Raw genomic sequence first — 18,597 nt, forward strand, 5'->3', positions numbered from 1 at the left:
AGCTAACTGCTAGAGGGTGACATCTGCCGGGTGTGCAGTGGCACGCAGATAATTTGGTGTTTCTGAAAGTAAATCTGGAAATGGAGCTGCGAGGGTGATGAGGGTGCGTGCTGGACCAGGGTCTGTTAGCGCTCATTTTGGTAGAAGCAGGCTGATGCGTGGGCAATTCTGGGTCTCTCCACAAGATGGCGCTGGTGGTTATTCTCTGTTTCTCTTTTCTAAGTTGGATTTGACGAGTCCTGTGGTTTGGGTTGCTTTTTGGAAGCTCCATCATTTGTCTGATAAGGACCCACATGCTGTCTGGGAACTTGGGGAAACAGATTCAACCCCCAAATTTCTAATAGCCATGCTCATATCCTAGAAGGGCTGCAGGGGGCTGAGGGCCTTAGACTCGGTCCTGGGGGCAGTGGGGAGTCACAGAGGGTTCTAGGTACAGAAGGGACAGGCTGGCTTTGGTGTTTAGGAAGACCTTCCCAGGCTTCCATGTTGAGGCTGAGCCAGAGGGGGAGACTGAGCCTGGGGTTGGATGGGGCAGGGGGCAGGGCGGGGGGAGAGAGGACAGGAGACACTCAGGCCTGTAGCTGTGGGGGGAGGGAGGCATCCTGCAGACGAGGGACAGTCCTGCGGATGAGGACCTCGGAGGCGGAACCTGGGGACTTGAGGAGACACTGAGGCCAGTGTGGGACCTGGGAGGGTGAAGGACCTAGGGGATTCGAGAGCAAGGCATCTAAGAGGCTGCAGGAGCCCTGATCTGGGACTAAGGGGAGTCTAGGGCTGGGGACAGAAAAGGGGAGCAGGCTGTGGAGGTGGGTGAGACAGACGGAAGTGGGGATGCACGAGAGGGAGGGGGTTTGAACCCCAGATTTCAGGGAGTGTGTGGAGGGTCAGGAGGTGGAAGAGGAGGAGGATCAGTTGCAGGCAGTAGCTCAGAAGTCAGGGGAGGAGAAGAGTTCCCACTGTAGCTCAGAAGGTTAAGAACCCAACTAGTATCCATGAGGATGCAGGTTCAATCTCTGGCCTCACTCAGTGGGTTAGGAATCCCAAGTTGCTGTAGCTGTGGTGTAGGCTGGCAGCTGTAGCTCTGATTCAACCCTTAGCCTAGGAACCTCCATATGCTACAGGTGTGGCCCTAAAAAGACCAAAAAAAAAAAAAAAAAGAATTCAGGGGAGAGATTTTTGTTCAGGAAGCTGGAATTGGGCGTGTTGAGGACAGACATGGAGCTGTCGATTGGGTGGAATTTTAGAGACAAAGAGCCGAAGACATCATTTGAGAGGGATTTGCAGGCAGATGGTGGGGCAGAACTGTCCTGTGAGAAGCCCAGGGCAGCTTCACCCCCTGGAGGAGCAGAGAGAAGAGCCTCAAGGAGAAGCTGGGGAGTCCCAGCTTACGGAGCCCCACTGCCCCAAGGAATCACACAAAGATGCTGCCTCGCACACAGAGAGGACGTTTCCTGCCTCGGCAAAGATACACAGTGAGGGACCCAGAATGAAGATGCTTTTGGTCCCACCGGAGGCACCTCTTGGGGGTTGCCTGAAGCCCCCCGAACCCGGGGCTTGGAACAAGTTCTCCTCTCTCCCTAAGAGACACAGGCTGGCAATGCTTCCCACCCCAGAAGACGCACCAGAGCCTCTAGGCTGGGTCCGAGTGACCCAAAGCTCAGGCACATCTGAAAACAAAGGAACCAGGGATTTCCCATTGCGGCTCAGCGGGTTAAGAACCCACCTAGTATCCATGATGATGTGGCTTCCATCCCTGGCCTCGCTCAGTGGGTTAAGGATCTGGTGTTGTCATGAGCTGTGGTGTAGGTCACAGAAGCAGCTCGGATCTGGCGTTGCTGTGGCTGTGGTGTGGGCTGGCAGATACAGTTCCGATTCGACCCCTAGCCTGGGAACCTCCATATGCCCCAGGTGGGCCCTAAAAAGAAAAAAAGAGGAAGAGAAAGGAAAAAAAAGAAAGAAAGGAATTAGGACCAGCCTGACAGCCTGGGGAGCCAGGACTCCCACTGGAACCAGGAAAATGATTGGGGGACGGGGACTGAGAGGCCCTCCTCAGGGAGACAGGGTGGGGTCAGCCAGCAGGGACTGGGCAGGCCTGGCCCCCTGGGCCCTCTCTGGACGGAGGAGTGCCGTGAAGGCAATGGCTGGGCTCTCATATTCTTAAGACACTCAGACAGTCATCCTCCCAGGAAGATCCTGGGCTGCTCCCTGCTCCGTCCTGGGTGCTGGGCTGGCCCTGTGCCCATCGACCATACTGCCATGACACAGACTGGAGAGCTGGGAGGGCCTCGCAGATGCCAAGGGCGGTCAGGCGCGTGCCAGGCCCGGCAAAGGCTTTCAGCTGTCTCTTCTCTTTGGTCTTCCCACGATCCCTAGCGAAAGGGTTGGCTTTTTGGCCCCAGGGCTCCTGTTGCACTGGGAATAAAATCCCTCTTCTCTGTGGGCTGCCAGGCCTCCCCAGCTGGCCCCAGCCCTGGTCCCACTGACTGCTCCAAGCTCATGCCATTCCGGCCGCATCAGTGGCCTCTCTTGCCCTCTAACCCGTCATGCTTATTCTTGCCCCAAGGCCTTTGCCTATGCTGTGCTCTCTGCCCGCCGTGCCCTCATGGGAGCTCTGTGCTTGGCCGGCCTCACCCTTCAACTCTCAGCTCAAGAGTCACTTCTTGATTTGGGGGTAGGGGGCCTCCCTGATCACCCACAGAACACCTGCTGCCCCCAACCTGCATTCTTTTTTTTTTTTTTTTTTTTTTGTCTTTTGTGTGTGTGTTTGTGTATGTTCAGGGCCGCACCTGAGGCATATGGAGGTTCCCAGGCTAGGGGTCGATCCGAGCTGTCGCTGCTGGCCTATGCCACAGCTCACAGCAACGCTGAATCCTTAACCCACTGATTGAGGCCAGGAATCAAACCTGTGTCCTCATGAATGCTAGTCGGGTTTGTTAACTGCTGAGCCATGATGGAAACTCCCTGCATTATTTTCTTTATAGATTTTGCCACAATCTGGATGTTATCTCATTCATTTATTTGTTTACTTGCTTAGGTTTCCCCTCCGCACATGAGAATGTGAGCTTCCTGAGAGCCAGCATCTCATCTGTCTTGTTTGGGGACTTATCCCTAGAGCCTAGAAGGGTGCCAGGTACACAGTGAATGCTCCATAGGACAATGAATGAATAAAGCCCCATTTTACTGATGAGAAAACTGAGGCCCAGAGAGGTACAGGGAGCTGCCCAGGACCACATAGCTCCAAAGATTTAAAAGTGTTGATTGGAGTTCCTGTTGTGGCTCAGTGGTAATGAACCCAACTGGTATCCATGAGGACATGGGTTCGATCCCTGCCCTCACTCAGTGGGTTAAGGATCCTACGTTGCTGTGGCTGTGGTGTAGGCCAGCAGCTGCAGCTCTAATTCAACCCCTACCCTGGGAACTTCTATTGGTGGGTATGGCCCTAAAAAGACCAAAAAAAAAAAAGTGTTTATTGAGAACTTGCTATATGCCAGGCACCACAGTGTGGGGAGCACCACATGGCTCAGCAGTTGCACTCTTGGGCCCCAGAGCCAGATCTGCCCAGGGTTCAGGACTCCGCTGCCACTTCCTGGCTGAGTCACCTTGGGCAGGTGACTTCACTTCTCTGAGCCTCCGTGTTCCCTGCCTGAAGTATGGGAATCTTAATGGAGATAAGGACTGGATACGTTAATGCATTCAGAGCAGCACTTGGCACCTGAAGCATCTGATAAGCGTATGGCTATTATTATTACTGAAAAGAACTTCCGAGTGTTATTTCTAGAGGTGAGTGCTAGGTGGATGCTCCTTCAATAGATGAGGAGGCTGAGGCTCAAAGAGAGGATGCCACCTGCCCAGGGTCCCAGGCAAGTACCTAAAACACATGATTTTCAGTGAGGACGGCGAATTTCCAAATGTAGATTCTCAGCCTTCAGGGGCCACTTTGACCTTGACGCTGGATCCTTTGAGCGGGTTCTGGTCTTGGGACGGAGTTCCCAGGGCCAGAGAGTCCGGAACAGCAGAAAGAAACAAGGCCGTAGGAAATGCCAAAAAGCAGGGAGGAGAGCTGTCAAGAGGGCAAAGGTCAAGGGTCATTCCAAGAAGCTCTGGGAAAGTTAGCAGAAGGAAGAGGTCCAAGAAAACAGGGCGCAGGGTGATGAAGGAGACTCAGAAGCGCAGCGTCATTGGGAGGAGAACGTGTCCTAAGTGCCAGGAATGCAGGCAGGGAGGGTGGCAGCTGGCCCAGCCACGCCCCTTCCCAGCTGGAACCCTTGGGGGGCTGGACACCTGGTTGTCCTTGCCGCAGGGGACGGACAGGAAACTGGGCCCGGGCATGGCAGACTCAGGCGTGCTCCGTGAGCCCTGGGGGGGCAGGGCGGAGCTGGCCCGGGGCCCAGATCCGGCTGTGGAGAGGACAGATCTGGCAGTGGCCCCAGCATGGTGTCTCTTGCAGGTGGCCAGCCTGTGTCATGCTGCTCCGGACCCAAGGTGGCAGCTCTCACTGTGGGGACCGTGCTGCTCCTGACAGGCATTGGGGCAGCGTCCTGGGCCATTGGTGAGCGTGGACGGACCCCTGCGCCTCCACCTTCCCCTGCCCCCTGCGGCCCCCAGCCTGCCTGCCCTCACCTCTGCCTTCTCTGCAGTGACCGTTCTACTCAGGAGTGATCAGGAGCCGCTGTATCCAGGTGAGCAGAGCAGTCTGGCTCCCTCTCTGAGCCCTGGAGGAAACCCGTACCTGGTGGGAACCCAAGGAAGAGATTTTCTTTGCTTTTCTTTTGATGGCCACACCTGCGGTTTCTCGGCCAGGGGGTCCAATCAGAGCTGCAGCTGCCAGCCTCTGCCACAGCCATGGCAACACCATATTCAAGCTGCATCTGCGACCTGTACTGCAGCTTATGGCGACACTGGATCCTTAACCCACTGAGACAGGCCAGGGATGGAACCTGCATCCTCACAGAGACAATGTCAGGTCCTTAACCCACTGAGCCACAACTGGAACTCCTCAATGAAGGGATTTTTTTGAATGAATGTAAGAATGCCTGCAGGAATGCTGGGGTGCTCATGCACTGATGTTGAGGGCCTGCCCTGGACAGGTGGTGCTGTAAGCGCTTAATCTGTCTAACCCCGTGTTTTTCAGACTCTGTGTTATCCATTAGGGCATCATGAAATGAATGAGTTGAGAATCACATTTTAAAAAAGTATGAAAAAAAGAATAAAACTAAAAGGTATGAAACAGAATCAATTAAAAAATATCAGGGAATTCTCTGATGGCCTAGCGGGTTAAGGCTTCTGTGTTCTCACCTCTGTGGCTCTGGACGCTGCTGTGTGGTGCAGGTTCAGTCCCTGACCTGGGAAGTTCCATGTGTTTCCAGCGTGGAAAAAGAAAAAAAAAATCAGTGTGCATCTCTCTCAATAAGAAAAATTTTGAAATCTTTTCTTTTGCTTTTATGAAGGTGGGACTCATTCTCTCGATTTGACAGATGGGGAAATTGAGGCTTAGAGCAAGGCTATTGTTCACCTGAGGAAACAGAAGTTCAGGGCTACCTCAGAATGTAAAAATGTGTTTCTTATTGCAGGACGTGGTCAAAATGTGTCTGAGAGGGAGTTCCCGTCGTGGCGCAGTGGTTAACGAATCCGACTAGGAACCATGAGGTTTCGGGTTCGGTTCCTGCCCTTGCTCAGTGGGTTAACGATCCGGCGTTGCCGTGAGCTGTGGTGTAGGCTCGGATCACGCGTTGCTGTGGCTCTGGCGTAGGCCGGTGGCTACAGCTCTGATTCAATCCCTAGCCTGGGAACCTCCATATGCCGCGGGAGCGGCCCAAGAAATAGCAACAACAACAACAAAAGACAAAAGACAAAAAAAAAAAAAAAAATGTGTCTGGGAGGTGCCTTGTGAATTCAGCCAACCTTTCCAGCTCTGCTTGGAGGTGGCTGTGGTTATTGGCCCCATTTGCAGATGTGGACAGAGCACCAGAAGGACACGCAGCTGGTCATTGATGGGGCGAGGGGTAGCTCTTGGACTTGGCTGGTAGTGATGTGTCTGCAGGCAGGAGGCAAGGAACAGTCACACTAATAAAGAGATGCAGGGAGTTTCCTGGCGGTCTGGTGGTTAGGACTTGGTGCTTTCATCGATGCCACCAGGGTTCAATCCGGTTCTGGGAACTGAGATCCCATGTCAAGCTACTGCACGCTGCAGCCAAAACAAATAAATAGATGCAGATGCTGAGGATGGAATGAATGAGCGAATCTTCCCAAAGGCCCACTGCAAGCAGCTGTTCCATGGCCCAGGGCAGCAGGAAGAAAAACAAAGTTGGGGAGTTCCCGTTGTGGCGCAGCGGGTTAAGAACCCGACACAGTGTCTGTGAGGATGTAGGTTTGATCCTGGCCTCGCTCAGCGGGTTAAGGATCTGGTGTTGCTGTGAGGTGCGGTGTAGGTCATGGATGCCGCTCGGATCTGGCATTGCTGTGGCTGTGGCGTAGGCTGGCCACTACAGCGCTGATCCCACCCCTAGCCTTGGAACCTCTATATGTTGCAGGTGCAGCCCTAAAAAGAAAAAGAAAAAAGAGAGAAAGAAAAGGGAAATTGGGTGATGGGATGCTTTTTTCACTCCCATGAGCCTCATCTAATTTCATCAAGGACTCGGCTCGCATTAGGAGAAGAAGTGAACATCCAGGCCAGCAAAGTCAACAGCAAGGTCACTTAGAGAGAATTACCTGTGCCAGGCATGGGCCTCTGGGCAGGTGTTAATCCATTAAAGCCTCACCACAGCCCATCTTTTTTTTTTTTTTTTTTTTTTTTGCCTTTTTGCCATTTCTTGGGCCACTCCCATGGCACATGGAGGTTCCCAGGCTAGGGGTCTAATCGGAGCTGTAGCCGCCAGCCTACGCCAGAGCCACAGCAACGTGGGATCCGAGCCGCGTCTGCAACCTACACCACAGCTCACGGCAATGCCAGATCCTTAACCCACAGAGCAAGGCCAGGGATCGAACCCGCAACCTCATGGTTCCTAGTCGAATTCGTTAACCACTGTGCCACAACGGGAACTCCTCCACAGGCCATTTTAATGTGGGGAAACGAGGTGTGAAAAGATGAGGTGACTTGCTCCAGGTCGCTGGGATCAGAATCCAGGCAGCTTAGATCCAGCTCTTGTGCTGAACTGCTATATTCTATAGTGTCTCAAGATATAGCCCAGTGAGTGGCCATAGGGACCACCTACACCAGGTCCAGGTGCAAGCCTCTGCACAAGAGCCCTGTGATGTGGGGCTCTGCTCATCACCCCCATTTTGCAGATGGGGGACACTGAGGCCCAGTGAAGTGAACTGACCTGCCTGAGTCTGTACGTAGAATAGATGGCTGGGCAGGAGGGTGATGTGCCTGCTGGCGGGCCCTCCATGGCTCCCCACTTGCATTGGGCTAAAAATCCCAACTCCTGGGGGCTCCGAGGCTGCTAGGGTGCAGGCCCCTCTCTACTCTCACCTCCTGCTAGCTTCCAGCGCCCCTCAGGCTCCAGTCCATGGGCTGCTCTCATGCCTCCTGGCACCACAACCTTTGCTCAGCCCCTCTTCCCTGCTCACACCCGAGGCAGCACCGTCCCTGCTGGCCAAGCTAAGACTCACACCTGCCCTGCCCTCTCTGAGTATCAGTGGCTTTTTGTGTCTTTTCTTTTCTTTTCTTTTCTTTTTAGGGCTGAGCCAGAGGCATATGGGAGTTCCCAGGCCAGGGGTCAAATCAGAGCTGCAGCTGCCAGCCTACACCACAGCCCCAGCAACTTGGGATCCGAGCCACATCTGCAACCTACACCATAGCTCACGGCAACGCCTGATCCTTAACCCACTGCGTGAGGCCAGGGATCGAACCCACATCCTCATGGATCCTAGCAGGGATCGTTAACCACTGAGCCACAAAAGGAACTCCCCTTTTTGTGTGTTTTCACACAGGCTTTAACTTTTCTGAGCAGGACCTTTCTGTCCCCAGACTCCATGCTCCCCCCACCCATAGCCATCCTGCCGCCCCTGGGGGAAAACTTTACCCCAGGTGAATTTCAGGAGGGCAGCGCATTTTGTTTCCCTACCCCAGACAGTGTCTGGCGCATAGTAGGCGCACAGGAAATCTTGGCTTAATAAATAAGCATGGGGACAAATGGCTGAGCTGAACCAACTTGTCCTGGGCCTCCAGCTGGAAAGGAACCAGGCCATGATTCAGACCTGGCTCTGCCCGACCCTGGTACCTTGCGCTTCCATTATACTTGGGTTTTTCAAAATCTCGGGGAAGTTACAAAACGAACAAACAAAAACAACCCAGAAACGATATTCCCCACCTCACTTTTCTGGGATGTTCACACCTCTAAATAGATCAGGCGATTTGGTAAGCAAACCAGGTGACCCAAAACATACTTTTTGCATTGCTGAAAATAATACAAATGAAAATAAAGAGTTTAAAAGGAGAAAAAAATGGCCCAGAATGTAGCTTTAAAAAAACTTGGAGGGGGCTTTCGCTATTCCCTGCTACCTCCCTCTGCTCCTCCCTCTAAATACATCCATAAAGTGACCATCTTTTCTGAAGCCTTATGCTTTCTGGAAATCACATTTCTGGAGCATCAAGAAGTCATTTAAAAATAAGAATTTGGGAGTTCCCATCGTGGCTCAGTGGAAACGAATCCGACTAGGAACCATGAGGTTGAGGGTTCGATCCCTAGCCTTGCTCAGTGGGTTAAGGATCCAGCGTTGCCGTGAGCTGTGGTGTAGGTCGCAGACGCGGCTCGGATCCCGCGTTTGCTGTGGCTCTGGCGTAGGCCGGTGGCTACAGCTCTGATTGGACCCCTAGCCTGGGAGTCTTCATATGCCACAGAAGCGGCCCTAGAAAAGGCAAAAAGACAAAAAAAAAAAAAAAAGTCCTGGTTCGGTCTAGTCTTGTCTTCCATGTCCGATCCCCTCCCCCACTCTGCTCCAGCCTCTTCACTGATCCTCAACCCCCCACCCCCACCCCGAGCAACCTTGGGATCCTTGCCCTTGCAGTTCCCTCGGCCTAGTTCTCTGTTCCCTCACCTCCTTCTCACCTCCTTCAGGTGGCTGCACACCACCTTCTCAGGGAAGCGTTCCCTGCCTACCTGTTGGAAAGGGCAACCTCCCCTGCCCCCCACCCCGTGCCAGCCCTCCCCTGCCTCTGTCAAGTTCGATTTCTCTCCCTGGCCACTTCTTCTTTTATGACACACCGTCTATTTCACTCCTCCGTCCCTGTTGTGATCCAGCTCACCTACTGGCTTCAAGCTCCCCAGAGCTGGGGATTTTGTCTGATCTGTTCCCTGCCCAAAATAGAACCTGGCACATGCTGAGTGTTTGCTAAATGTAAATAAATACGCCTAAGGGCTGTGACCTGGCTCAGGCGTGGTCAAGGGTCCTCTGGCCACGTGCGAGGGGCTGAAGGGAGCATCCCTTCCCAACACAATAAGCCCCATGCACGAGGAATGCCCTCTCAGCTCCCTCCAGCCTGGCTGTGTGTCTCCGCCCCACCCCTTCTCCAGCTTGTGATGAGGTGTTTGCTCATGTGGGTGACTTTTTTTTTTTAATTGCTCTCTGTCTCCCCCACCTGCAGACTTTGGCTTGGACTATGGCTGCAGACATAGTCCAGGGCTGTTTTGGTCATCTTTTTGTCCCCAGCATCATTCCACATAGGACTGGCCCTGGAGTTTGTGTCTAGTTAACTCTTGTTGAATGAATGGCTGAATGAATCCTGCATCTCTGCTTGCAGAATTATCGTGCAATTTAGTGTGTATTCAAGGCTCTGAGAGTCCTGATGAAAAAGATAGTTATTCTTTTTTTTTTTTTTTTTTTTTTTTTTTTAAGACCATAGGAAGTCTATTTAAATATTTTGGCAGTGTGGAGTTCCTGTTGTGGCTCAGGGGGTTAAGAACCTGACATAGTATCCGTGAGGATGCAGGTTCAATCCCTGGCCTTGCTCAGTGGGTTAAGTATCCGGGGTTGCCTCAAGTGGTGGCATGGGTCGCAGGCGCGGCTTGGATCTGGCATTGCTGTGGCTGTAGGCTGGCTGCTGCAGCTCCAATTCGACCCCTGGTCTGGGAAATTCCATATGCTGCAGGTGTGGCCCTAAAAAGAAGAAAAAAGAATTGGCAGTGTGTTAGTTTAGTCAGGAGTCTTTTGGCTGCAGAAGACAAAAGGAAAAATGAAGAAACTGGCTAAACAAAAAGGGAAATGAGTAACTGATGTCAGCAGCAATTTTGGAGGTTCTTCCAGCTTGACTCCATCAAGGGCCTTTAAACATCTTATCAGAAATCTCTTAGTTTACCCCATGTTGGCTTATTTTTCCCTCCTGGGGGCACAGATGGGCCCCAGGAGATCCGTTCTCCTGGGAGCTTGCTTTAAACCCTTCCCCTCTTTCCAAATGTTCCGGAAAAGTTCTAGATTTCCAGCTCAGGGGCAACCAGCTTAGGAATCCACGAGGCAGGAGAAAGTCCCCTGGTTCCTGGCCGGGCAGCTGGTCCCAGGGCCCCGGATCTTTGATTGGACTTGACCAGAAGCTGTCACAAATGAGGGGGGCCCCCGGGCACGCTGATCAGGCCTGCAGGGATTCAAGGCTAGACCCCCGAGGAGGGAGACCAGGCGGGGAGGGCTCTGGCGGGTAGGTGACCCAGGCGGTTGTCCTGTCGCCCTGCAGTGCAGGTCGGCCCCGGGGATTCTCGGCTCACCGTGTTTGATGAGACGGAGGGCACGTGGCGCCTGCTGTGCTCCTCGCGCTCCAACGCCAGGGTGGCAGGGCTCAGCTGCGAGGAGATGGGCTTCCTCAGGTACTGGGGTGCCCCTGGGGGCGGGGGGGGGCCGGGAGGGCGGGGGGCTGCAGGCCTGACCCCTGCCCCGCCCAGGTCACTGACCCACTCAGAGCTGGATGTGCGGACTGCGGGCGCCAACGGCACGTCGGGCTTCTTCTGTGTGGATGAGGGGAGGCTGCCGCAGGCCCGGAGGCTGCTTGAGGTCCTCTCCGTGTGGTGAGGAGGGCGGTGGGCAGGCAGGGCGCACACCGCGGGCCCCAAGGCCTTCCGGGCACCCACAGCCGTGCTCCCCTGGGCCTCTTACCCCTCTTAATTGGCCTCTCTTTGTCTCTCTCTGCGTCTCCATCCCTGCCTCTCTCACAGCGACTGTCCCAGGGGCCATTTCCTGGCAACCACATGCCAAGGTGAGACCCTGTAACTCAGAGCCCTCTTCTGAGACCCCCCCAAGGCAGGGTCATGTCCCCCTAGGTCCCCAAGGATGGGGCTGTGTCTCCTCAGACCCCTGTTCCCGCAGACCCCTGAGGCTAGGGTTGTGTCCCCTCCCTCTCCCCAGAGTGGGCCATGACCTCTCAGAGCCACCTGGGGCAGTGGGTCCAGGCCTCCGCCTGCCCCTGACCACCCGCCTCCCACAGACTGCGGCCATAGGAAGCTGCCCGTGGATCGCATTGTGGGCGGTCAGGACACCAGCCTGGGCCGGTGGCCGTGGCAAGTCAGTCTTCGCTACGACGGAGCACACCTCTGTGGGGGATCCCTGCTCTCCAAAGACTGGGTGCTGACAGCCGCCCACTGCTTCCCCGAGTGAGTACCCCCCACGGCACCAAGGGGGGAGGTAGGGGAGTGGCGAGGTAGGGGAGGTTGTGCCCAGGCAGGCGGCCACCCTCCCCTCCTATCCCTGGTAGGCGGAACCGGGTCCTGTCTCGATGGCGAGTATTCGCCGGTGCTGTGGCCCAGACCTCACCCCACGGCCTGCAGATGGGGGTGCAGGCGGTGATCTACCATGGGGACTATCTCCCCTTTCGAGACCCCAACAGCGAGGAGAACAGCAATGATATCGCCCTGGTCCACCTCTCCAGCTCCCTGGTCCTCACAGGTAACTCAGGGACCGATCCTTGGCCTTGGGGACTCCCGGGGCCAGGACGACAGAGGAGGGGCTGGGGCTTGGGAATCCGTGATGGTGAGGGAAACCATCTCGAGAGGTACAGGCTGGGCATTCATCGGCTGGGAACCATTGGTGCAGCCATTCGGGAAAATCATGCGGCGATTCTTCAAATATTTAAGCACAAGTTATCATTCGGCCCAGCAATCCGCTCCTAGACACACCCCAACGAAATGAAGACCCATAGCCACACAAAAACTAGCACGCAGTGTTCATTGCTGCATTATTTGCAGTAGGAAAAAGATGGAGGGAGTTCCCGTCGTGGCGCAGCGGAAACGAATCCGACTAGGAACCGTGAGGTTGCAGGTTCGATCCCTGGCCTCGCTCAGTGGGTTAAGGATCCAGTGTTGCTGTGAGCTGTGGCCTAGGCCGGCGGCTGTAGCTCTGATTAGACCCCTAGCCTGGGAACTTCCACATGCCGGTGGGTGCAGCCCTAAAAAGACAAAAGACAGAAAAAAGAAAAAAAAAAAAAGATGGAGACACCCCAGATGTCTACCATCTGACACGCGGAATAAACAAAGTGTGTTAGATCCACCCGGTGGAATGGTAACAGGCCATAAAAAGGAATGAAGTGCTGATTCAGGTTACACAGTGGATGACCCTGGGCCACAATGTGCTACAAAAGAAATCGGGCACAGAGCCACACGCTCCATGATTCCGTTTATATGACGTGTCTGGAAGAGGCAAACCTGTAGAGTTAGATGGTTTATTAATGGTTCCCTGGAGGTGGGGCCGGCCTGGGGACATTGAGAGGTCGTAGGTAAAGAAGAGGGCGAAACTGTCCTAAAAATTAGTTGTGGTGGTGGTGGCACGTTCCTACAGCAAGACAGGTGCACGCCTGTACCTAAAACCCCTCTAAAAACCACTGTACACTTTAAGTGGGTGAACATATGTGAATTCTAGTTCAGGAAAGCTGTTACCAAAAAGAAAGAAAGAAAGAAAAAGGAAAGTATATGAACGAGTCAGGAAGTCCGTGGTTATTCCTTCCACAGTTCTCCAGAGTATTTCCTCGTTCTCAATGAGGAAAAACTCACCTGGGTGCCGATGTATCTTGGACTTCTGCCCAACACATGCCTTTTGGTCAAAGAGCAGGCGGTGGGGCTTCAGCTTTTGGAAAACCACAGCGTAGTAGTAGTGAGTAATAAAAATAATCAAAGGCTACACCAAAAGCAAAAACAAAAAAAGGAGTTCCCGTCGTGGCTCAGCAGAAACGAATCTGACTAGTATCCATGAGGATGCAGGTTCGATTCCTGGCCTCGCTCAGTGGATTAAGGATCCGGCATTGCTGTGAGCCATGGTGTAGGTCGCAGACGCAGCTCGGATCCGGTGTGGCTGTGGCTGTGGTGTAGGCCGGCAGCTGTAGCTTTGATTAGACTCCAGCCTGGGAACTTCCATATGCCGCAGGTGTGGGCCTGAAAAGACTAAATAAATAAATAGATATTAAAAAAATAATAATAGTGATGATGGTGAGCCTTCCGCGGGCAGTGGTATGATAATAATAATGATGAAAAATACAATAATAACGGTGATAGGATGACCACCGACACTTGCACACGCCCCCTGTGTGCAGCTACCGCGCTCAGCCTGTCCCCAGCACGCACGCATTTCGCTGTCACAGCAGCCCCGGAAGAGTGGGTTCTCTAATGATCCTGTTTTCCCCCAAGGGGGAGAGGTGCCAACACAGAGAAGGTAAGTAATGCCCCCAACTGGCAAATGACAAAGATTTGAGCTCAGGCCACCTGACGCTGGAACCCATGCCTGTAAGCCCCCCAGCTGTGCTGCCAGGGGAGTCGGTACCATTTTGTGGTTTGCATTATACTGATTTTTCTGGTTATTTTCTTCTTAATCATCCATGATTCCTGGTTTTCCATTTAAGGGGGTGGTACATGTTTTTCTTTAGAACCAAACAAGGCCAGCTCTGCCACGTTGGGCATGTGGCTTCGCCTCTCCGTGCCTCAGTGTCTCTCATCTTTCTAAGGACGTTTGAAGATGACTGAGATGATGGAAAGGGTTAATCTGAGTCAGGAGCCCAGAGCAATGCCAACACTCAGTTAATATGAACGACCATTGCTATTGTTGTTTATTACTCTTACTAATTACGTGAGCGTTTCCCATCAGCCAGGCATGCTGTGCCCCGCCTCATCGATTTCTCAAGATACACCTCTGGGGGGAGATGGTTATTTTCATTTCCCACCTGGGATCTCTGAGCCCAGGCAGATGAAGTCACCAGCAGGCAGGCAGCAGGCTGGGCTGCCAGGGCCGCTTGTGTGGGTGGGTTGTGCATCATACAAGGATGTCCTGTCTCCGGGACGCCCCTCTTACTGGGAACAGGACAGACTGGCATGTTTATTGGCATTTTCTGACAGGTGGAAGTCAATATCTCAGGACAGGGTGGCTTTTTGATTTCTCACAGAGGCACCCTCTTGGCAGGGGCAGCCCCACAGGCTTGGAAATTGAGCCAACCTGGGTTCAAATTCTGGCTTTGTCATTGGCTCATTCTGAAACTTTGGAGAAGTGACGGGGCCTTATTTCCCTGTCTTTAAACGGGGTAATAATAGCTCCCATCTCCTGGGCTGAGGGGATATTTGGTTGTGGTTTGTTTTCTCCCTCCTTCCTTCCTTCCTTCCTTCCTTTTTCTTTCTTTCTTCCCTCCCTCCCTCCCTCCTTCCTTTCTCTCGCTCTCTTTTTTTTATTTTTAATTTTTTTAAAATTTTTTTATAATTATTATTATTTTTTTGTCTTTTTTGCTATTTCTTGGGCCGCTCCCGCGGCATATGGAGGTTCCCAGGCTAGGGTTCTAATCGGAGCTGTAGCCGCCAGCCTACACCAGAGACACAGCAACGCGGGCTCCGAGCCTCGTCTGCAACCTACACCACAGCTCACGGCAACGCTGGATCCTTAATCCACTGAGCAAGGGCAGGGACCGAACCCACAACCTCATGGTTCCTAGCCCGATTCCTTAACCACTGTGCCACGACGGGAACTCCTCTTTTTTTTTTTTTTTTTTTTTTTTTTTTTTAGCTACACCCAAGGTATGTGGAAGTTCCCAGACTAGGGACTGAAGCTGCCCCACCACAGCAACCCAAGCCACTGCAGTGACAATGCCAGATCCTCAACCGGCTGAGCCACCCGGGAACTCTGCTAGGCTGATGGGCTATTAAAGGAACTGCCCCAGGAAGGTACCTAGTACTTTGTGAGCTCTCAGGAGAAGGCAGCTTCGGCTGTGGTTGTTGCAAAAGAACAGAGGAAACGGGCCAGGGGCCCTGGAGGCTGCCGGACGGACGTTTGTGCCAGGTGGGGTGGGCCGGGACTGGCGTGGTCTCTCCCACAGAATACATCCAGCCCGTGTGCCTCCCGGCTGCCGGCCAAGCCCTGGTGGACGGCAAGATCTGCACGGTGACAGGCTGGGGCAACACGCAGTACTACGGTGAGTCCTGTCCTCTGCCTGTGAAGCCACCCTTAGGGAGATTCTGAACCAGGCTGGGGAAGGGCGGTCGGGTGGCTTGAATGCCTCTTGTCCTGAGGGTGTAGGGACACTGAGGAGCCCGGGTGGGCACCAGGAGGGGAGGGAGGTGTGCATGCTCCCCAGCTTCGGCCAGCCTTGCCCACACACCCCCAGGCCAACAGGCTGGGGTGCTCCAGGAGGCCCGAGTCCCCATAATCAGCAATGATGTCTGCAATGGCCCCGACTTCTACGGAAACCAGATCAAGCCCAAGATGTTCTGTGCCGGCTACCCTGAGGGTGGCATTGACGCCTGCCAGGTGAGGGACTGTGTGGGGCAGGCCTGTCCCTGGCCTCTCCAAGGATGGAGACCCAGGGCAGTGGGCGGTTGGGCTCCCTATCTCAGGGCCGGAGGGCTCTCAGCCGATGGCCCTCCAGGGAGGCCTCCAGGCCAACTGTGTCAGCCTCCAGCCTGGCCTTCCTTCCCCCACCAGGGTGACAGTGGTGGCCCCTTCGTGTGTGAGGACAGCATCTCTCGGACGCCACGCTGGCGGCTGTGTGGCATCGTGAGCTGGGGCACCGGCTGTGCCCTGGCCCAAAAGCCAGGCGTCTACACCAAAGTCAGTGACTTCCGGGAGTGGATCTTCCAGGCCATAAAGGTGAAACTTGAGTCCAGATGGGAGCCAGAGGGCAGGAGGGTTTGGGACACCAAGCAAGAAAGGGGGGAGTTCCCACTGTGGCTCAGTGGGTTAAGAACCCAACTAATAGCCATGAAGATGGATATTAGTTTGATCCCCGGTCTCACTCAGTGGGTTAAGGATCCAAAGTTGCTTCCACCTGTGGTGTAGGCTGGCAGTTGCAGCTCCAATTCAACCCCTAGCCTGGGAGCTTCCATATGCCACAAGTGTAGCCCTAAAATAAATCAATAAGGGAGAAAGGGAGGCAGGGTTTTCTGGAAACCTATGCTCCGGCTTGAAAGACAGGTGCATTTCAGAGGGCTCCTGGGAAGGGGAGGTCAGCCATGGGCCTTTAGGGGGAAGCCTGTCAGACCTCAGAAGCCCGTAGTTGTCTCTCCCCAGACTCACTCCGAAGCCAGCGGCATGGTGACCCAGCTCTGACCTGCGGCTTCTGCTCGCTGCGCTCGCCTCCAGGGCCCAAGCTGATCCAGGTGGCTCCAGCCCCTCATGATGGGGTTCACCCTGGGCCTGGGATAGAACATTTTTCTTCTTGGGCCCAGCCCACAGGTCCAAGGATACCCTCCCTCCAAGGTCCTCTCTTCCACAGTGGCGGGCCCACTCAGCCCTGGCATCACCCGAGCCTCACCCTCCTGACCCCCATGTAAATATTGTTCTGCCATCTGGGGGCCCCTATCTAGTGCCCCTGATGACAGGATGCTCTTTAAATAATAAAGATGGTTTTGATTAACATGGTCTCTGGGTTTGCAAAGGTATAGCGGCAAATGAGGACGTTTTTTGGGGAGGGAAGAGAGCCATTAAGGCCCGGCACACATCAGGCAGGGATTGTGATCCTCCAGTTCCTGTTGGCTTAAGAGAAAAGATCTTAATTGGTTCATTTAATTGGACATGCCCTGACACCTCTGGCTTCAGGTACTGCTGGATCCAGCTGCTCACATATTTTCATCAGAACTGTGCCTCATTTCCTCGCTCACATCTGCTTTTCTCTGTGTCAGTCTCGTTTCAAGCAGGGCGCCCCACAACCAGAGTCAGAGAGGTCCTCCCAACCCACTCACACTCTAGAGTTAGATGCCACAGACCACTTAGCAGCCCCAGTGGAAAAAGGTTGCTTCTTCCCTTCTTGTTGCTTATCTACAGCCAAAAAAAAAAAGTCCTGGGCCTGGATCTCATTGGACAGATTTGGGTCACGTGCTCATCCCTCATCAAATCTCTATGCACCTGTGCCTGGGGTGGGGCGGAGGTTTGAGCCTCAAGGACTATATGCATTACATTCCTCAAAGGAAAATGAGGTCCTGTTTCCAGAAAAAAAATGCCCAGTGAGAAAAAAAAAAAAAAAAAAAAAAAAGACATCCACCATGGATCAATACAGGAAGCAAGGCCCTGCCGGGTGGAGGCAAAAGAGCCAGGCCCTGTGAACATACCTGAGACCCCTACTCCCATCTCTTCATCTGGGCCAGAGCATCTGCAGATCTTGTGGGGACTCTCTTGGCCACCAGGGGGCACCACTGCCCCCCTAAACTACAAGAAGTGAAGGTGTTTCCTGGCTCCTGTGGTCCAGGTGTGGCTGGACACCTGATGCTCCACAGGAAGCCCACCAGGTGCCTGTTTCCCGACTTCCAGTAATGAAAATTATAACGTGTTGTCCATCCACTACAAGCCCCGGAGCAATTTTTTAAAATATAAACAGACACAGGAAGCGCCTTTGACTACTGTACAGACTGTCTGTATAGAAAGTGCTCCAAGCATCCCTCCCTGGACAAGTCCCCTAGGATTTGGGGGTCTCCACCATGGCTTTGTCCATAAGGAACTCCCCAGCTGCATATCTCCACTCAGTCTTACAACCGCCTGCATGGGCTGTGCAGTTCTGCGCTGTGTTGGAGATCTACTTCAAGACTTGACTCGCACATTGTTTTATTAGAAATGAATTGTTATGTGGATGGGACTGTCAAATTTTGCATTATTGTCAGCTGAAAAAAAAAATACAGCACCTGGAGTTCCTGTCATGGCTCAGCGGTTAACGAATCTGACTAGTATCCATGAGGACACAGGTTCAATCCCTGGCCTCACTCAGTGGGTTAAGAACTGGCGTTGCCGTGAGCTGTGGTGTAGGTTGCAGGTGCGGCTTGGATCTGGTGTGGCTGTGGCTGTGTTGCAGGCTGGTAGCTGCAGCTCCGATTCAACCCTTGGGAACCTCCATGTGTCACAAGTGCGGCCCTGTAAAGCAAAAAAAAAAAAAAAAAAAAAAAAAAAGCCAATAGGGCTCCTATTGTATAGCACAGGGAACTATGTCTGATGTCTTGTGATAGAACATGATGAAAGATGATATAAGAAAAAGAAGTTATATATATATTTGAATGGGTCTCTTTGTCATACAGTAGAAATTGACACCACATTGTAAATCAACTATACTTTTTTTTTTTTTTGTCTTTTTTGTCTTTTGTTGTTGTTGTTGTTGTTGTTGTTATTTCTTGGGCCGCTCCCGCAGCATATGGAGGTTCCCAGGCTAGGGTCGAATCGGAGCTGTAG

The 18,597-nt window shown here is 53.3% G+C and overlaps 1 protein-coding gene across 4 annotated transcripts in view; it reads left to right on the top strand.

The window, feature by feature from the left end:
- The window catches only part of HPN (hepsin), a 19,969-nt gene extending 3,168 nt beyond the window's left edge, over window positions 1-16,801 (top strand). The window contains exons 1-12 of one of the 4 annotated variants that reach the window (XM_021097149.1): window positions 3,570-4,349; window positions 4,448-4,549; window positions 4,638-4,679; window positions 10,667-10,796; window positions 10,872-10,994; window positions 11,142-11,182; window positions 11,411-11,576; window positions 11,678-11,868; window positions 15,266-15,361; window positions 15,554-15,696; window positions 15,871-16,035; window positions 16,456-16,801. In XM_021097149.1, the coding sequence (XP_020952808.1) occupies window positions 3,878-4,349; window positions 4,448-4,549; window positions 4,638-4,679; window positions 10,667-10,796; window positions 10,872-10,994; window positions 11,142-11,182; window positions 11,411-11,576; window positions 11,678-11,868; window positions 15,266-15,361; window positions 15,554-15,696; window positions 15,871-16,035; window positions 16,456-16,494 (1,710 nt within the window). In that variant the 5' untranslated portion in view covers window positions 3,570-3,877 and the 3' untranslated portion in view covers window positions 16,495-16,801. Of the gene's footprint in view, window positions 1-3,553; window positions 4,350-4,447; window positions 4,550-4,637; window positions 4,680-10,666; window positions 10,995-11,141; window positions 11,183-11,410; window positions 11,577-11,677; window positions 11,869-15,265; window positions 15,362-15,553; window positions 15,697-15,870; window positions 16,036-16,455 lie in introns of those variants that run through there. The other 3 variants (XM_021097151.1, XM_021097148.1, XM_021097150.1) reach the window with 3 other exon arrangements.

This window comes from Sus scrofa, chromosome 6 (assembly GCF_000003025.6).
Source record: "Sus scrofa isolate TJ Tabasco breed Duroc chromosome 6, Sscrofa11.1, whole genome shotgun sequence".
NCBI classification, from domain to species: domain Eukaryota; kingdom Metazoa; phylum Chordata; class Mammalia; order Artiodactyla; family Suidae; genus Sus; species Sus scrofa.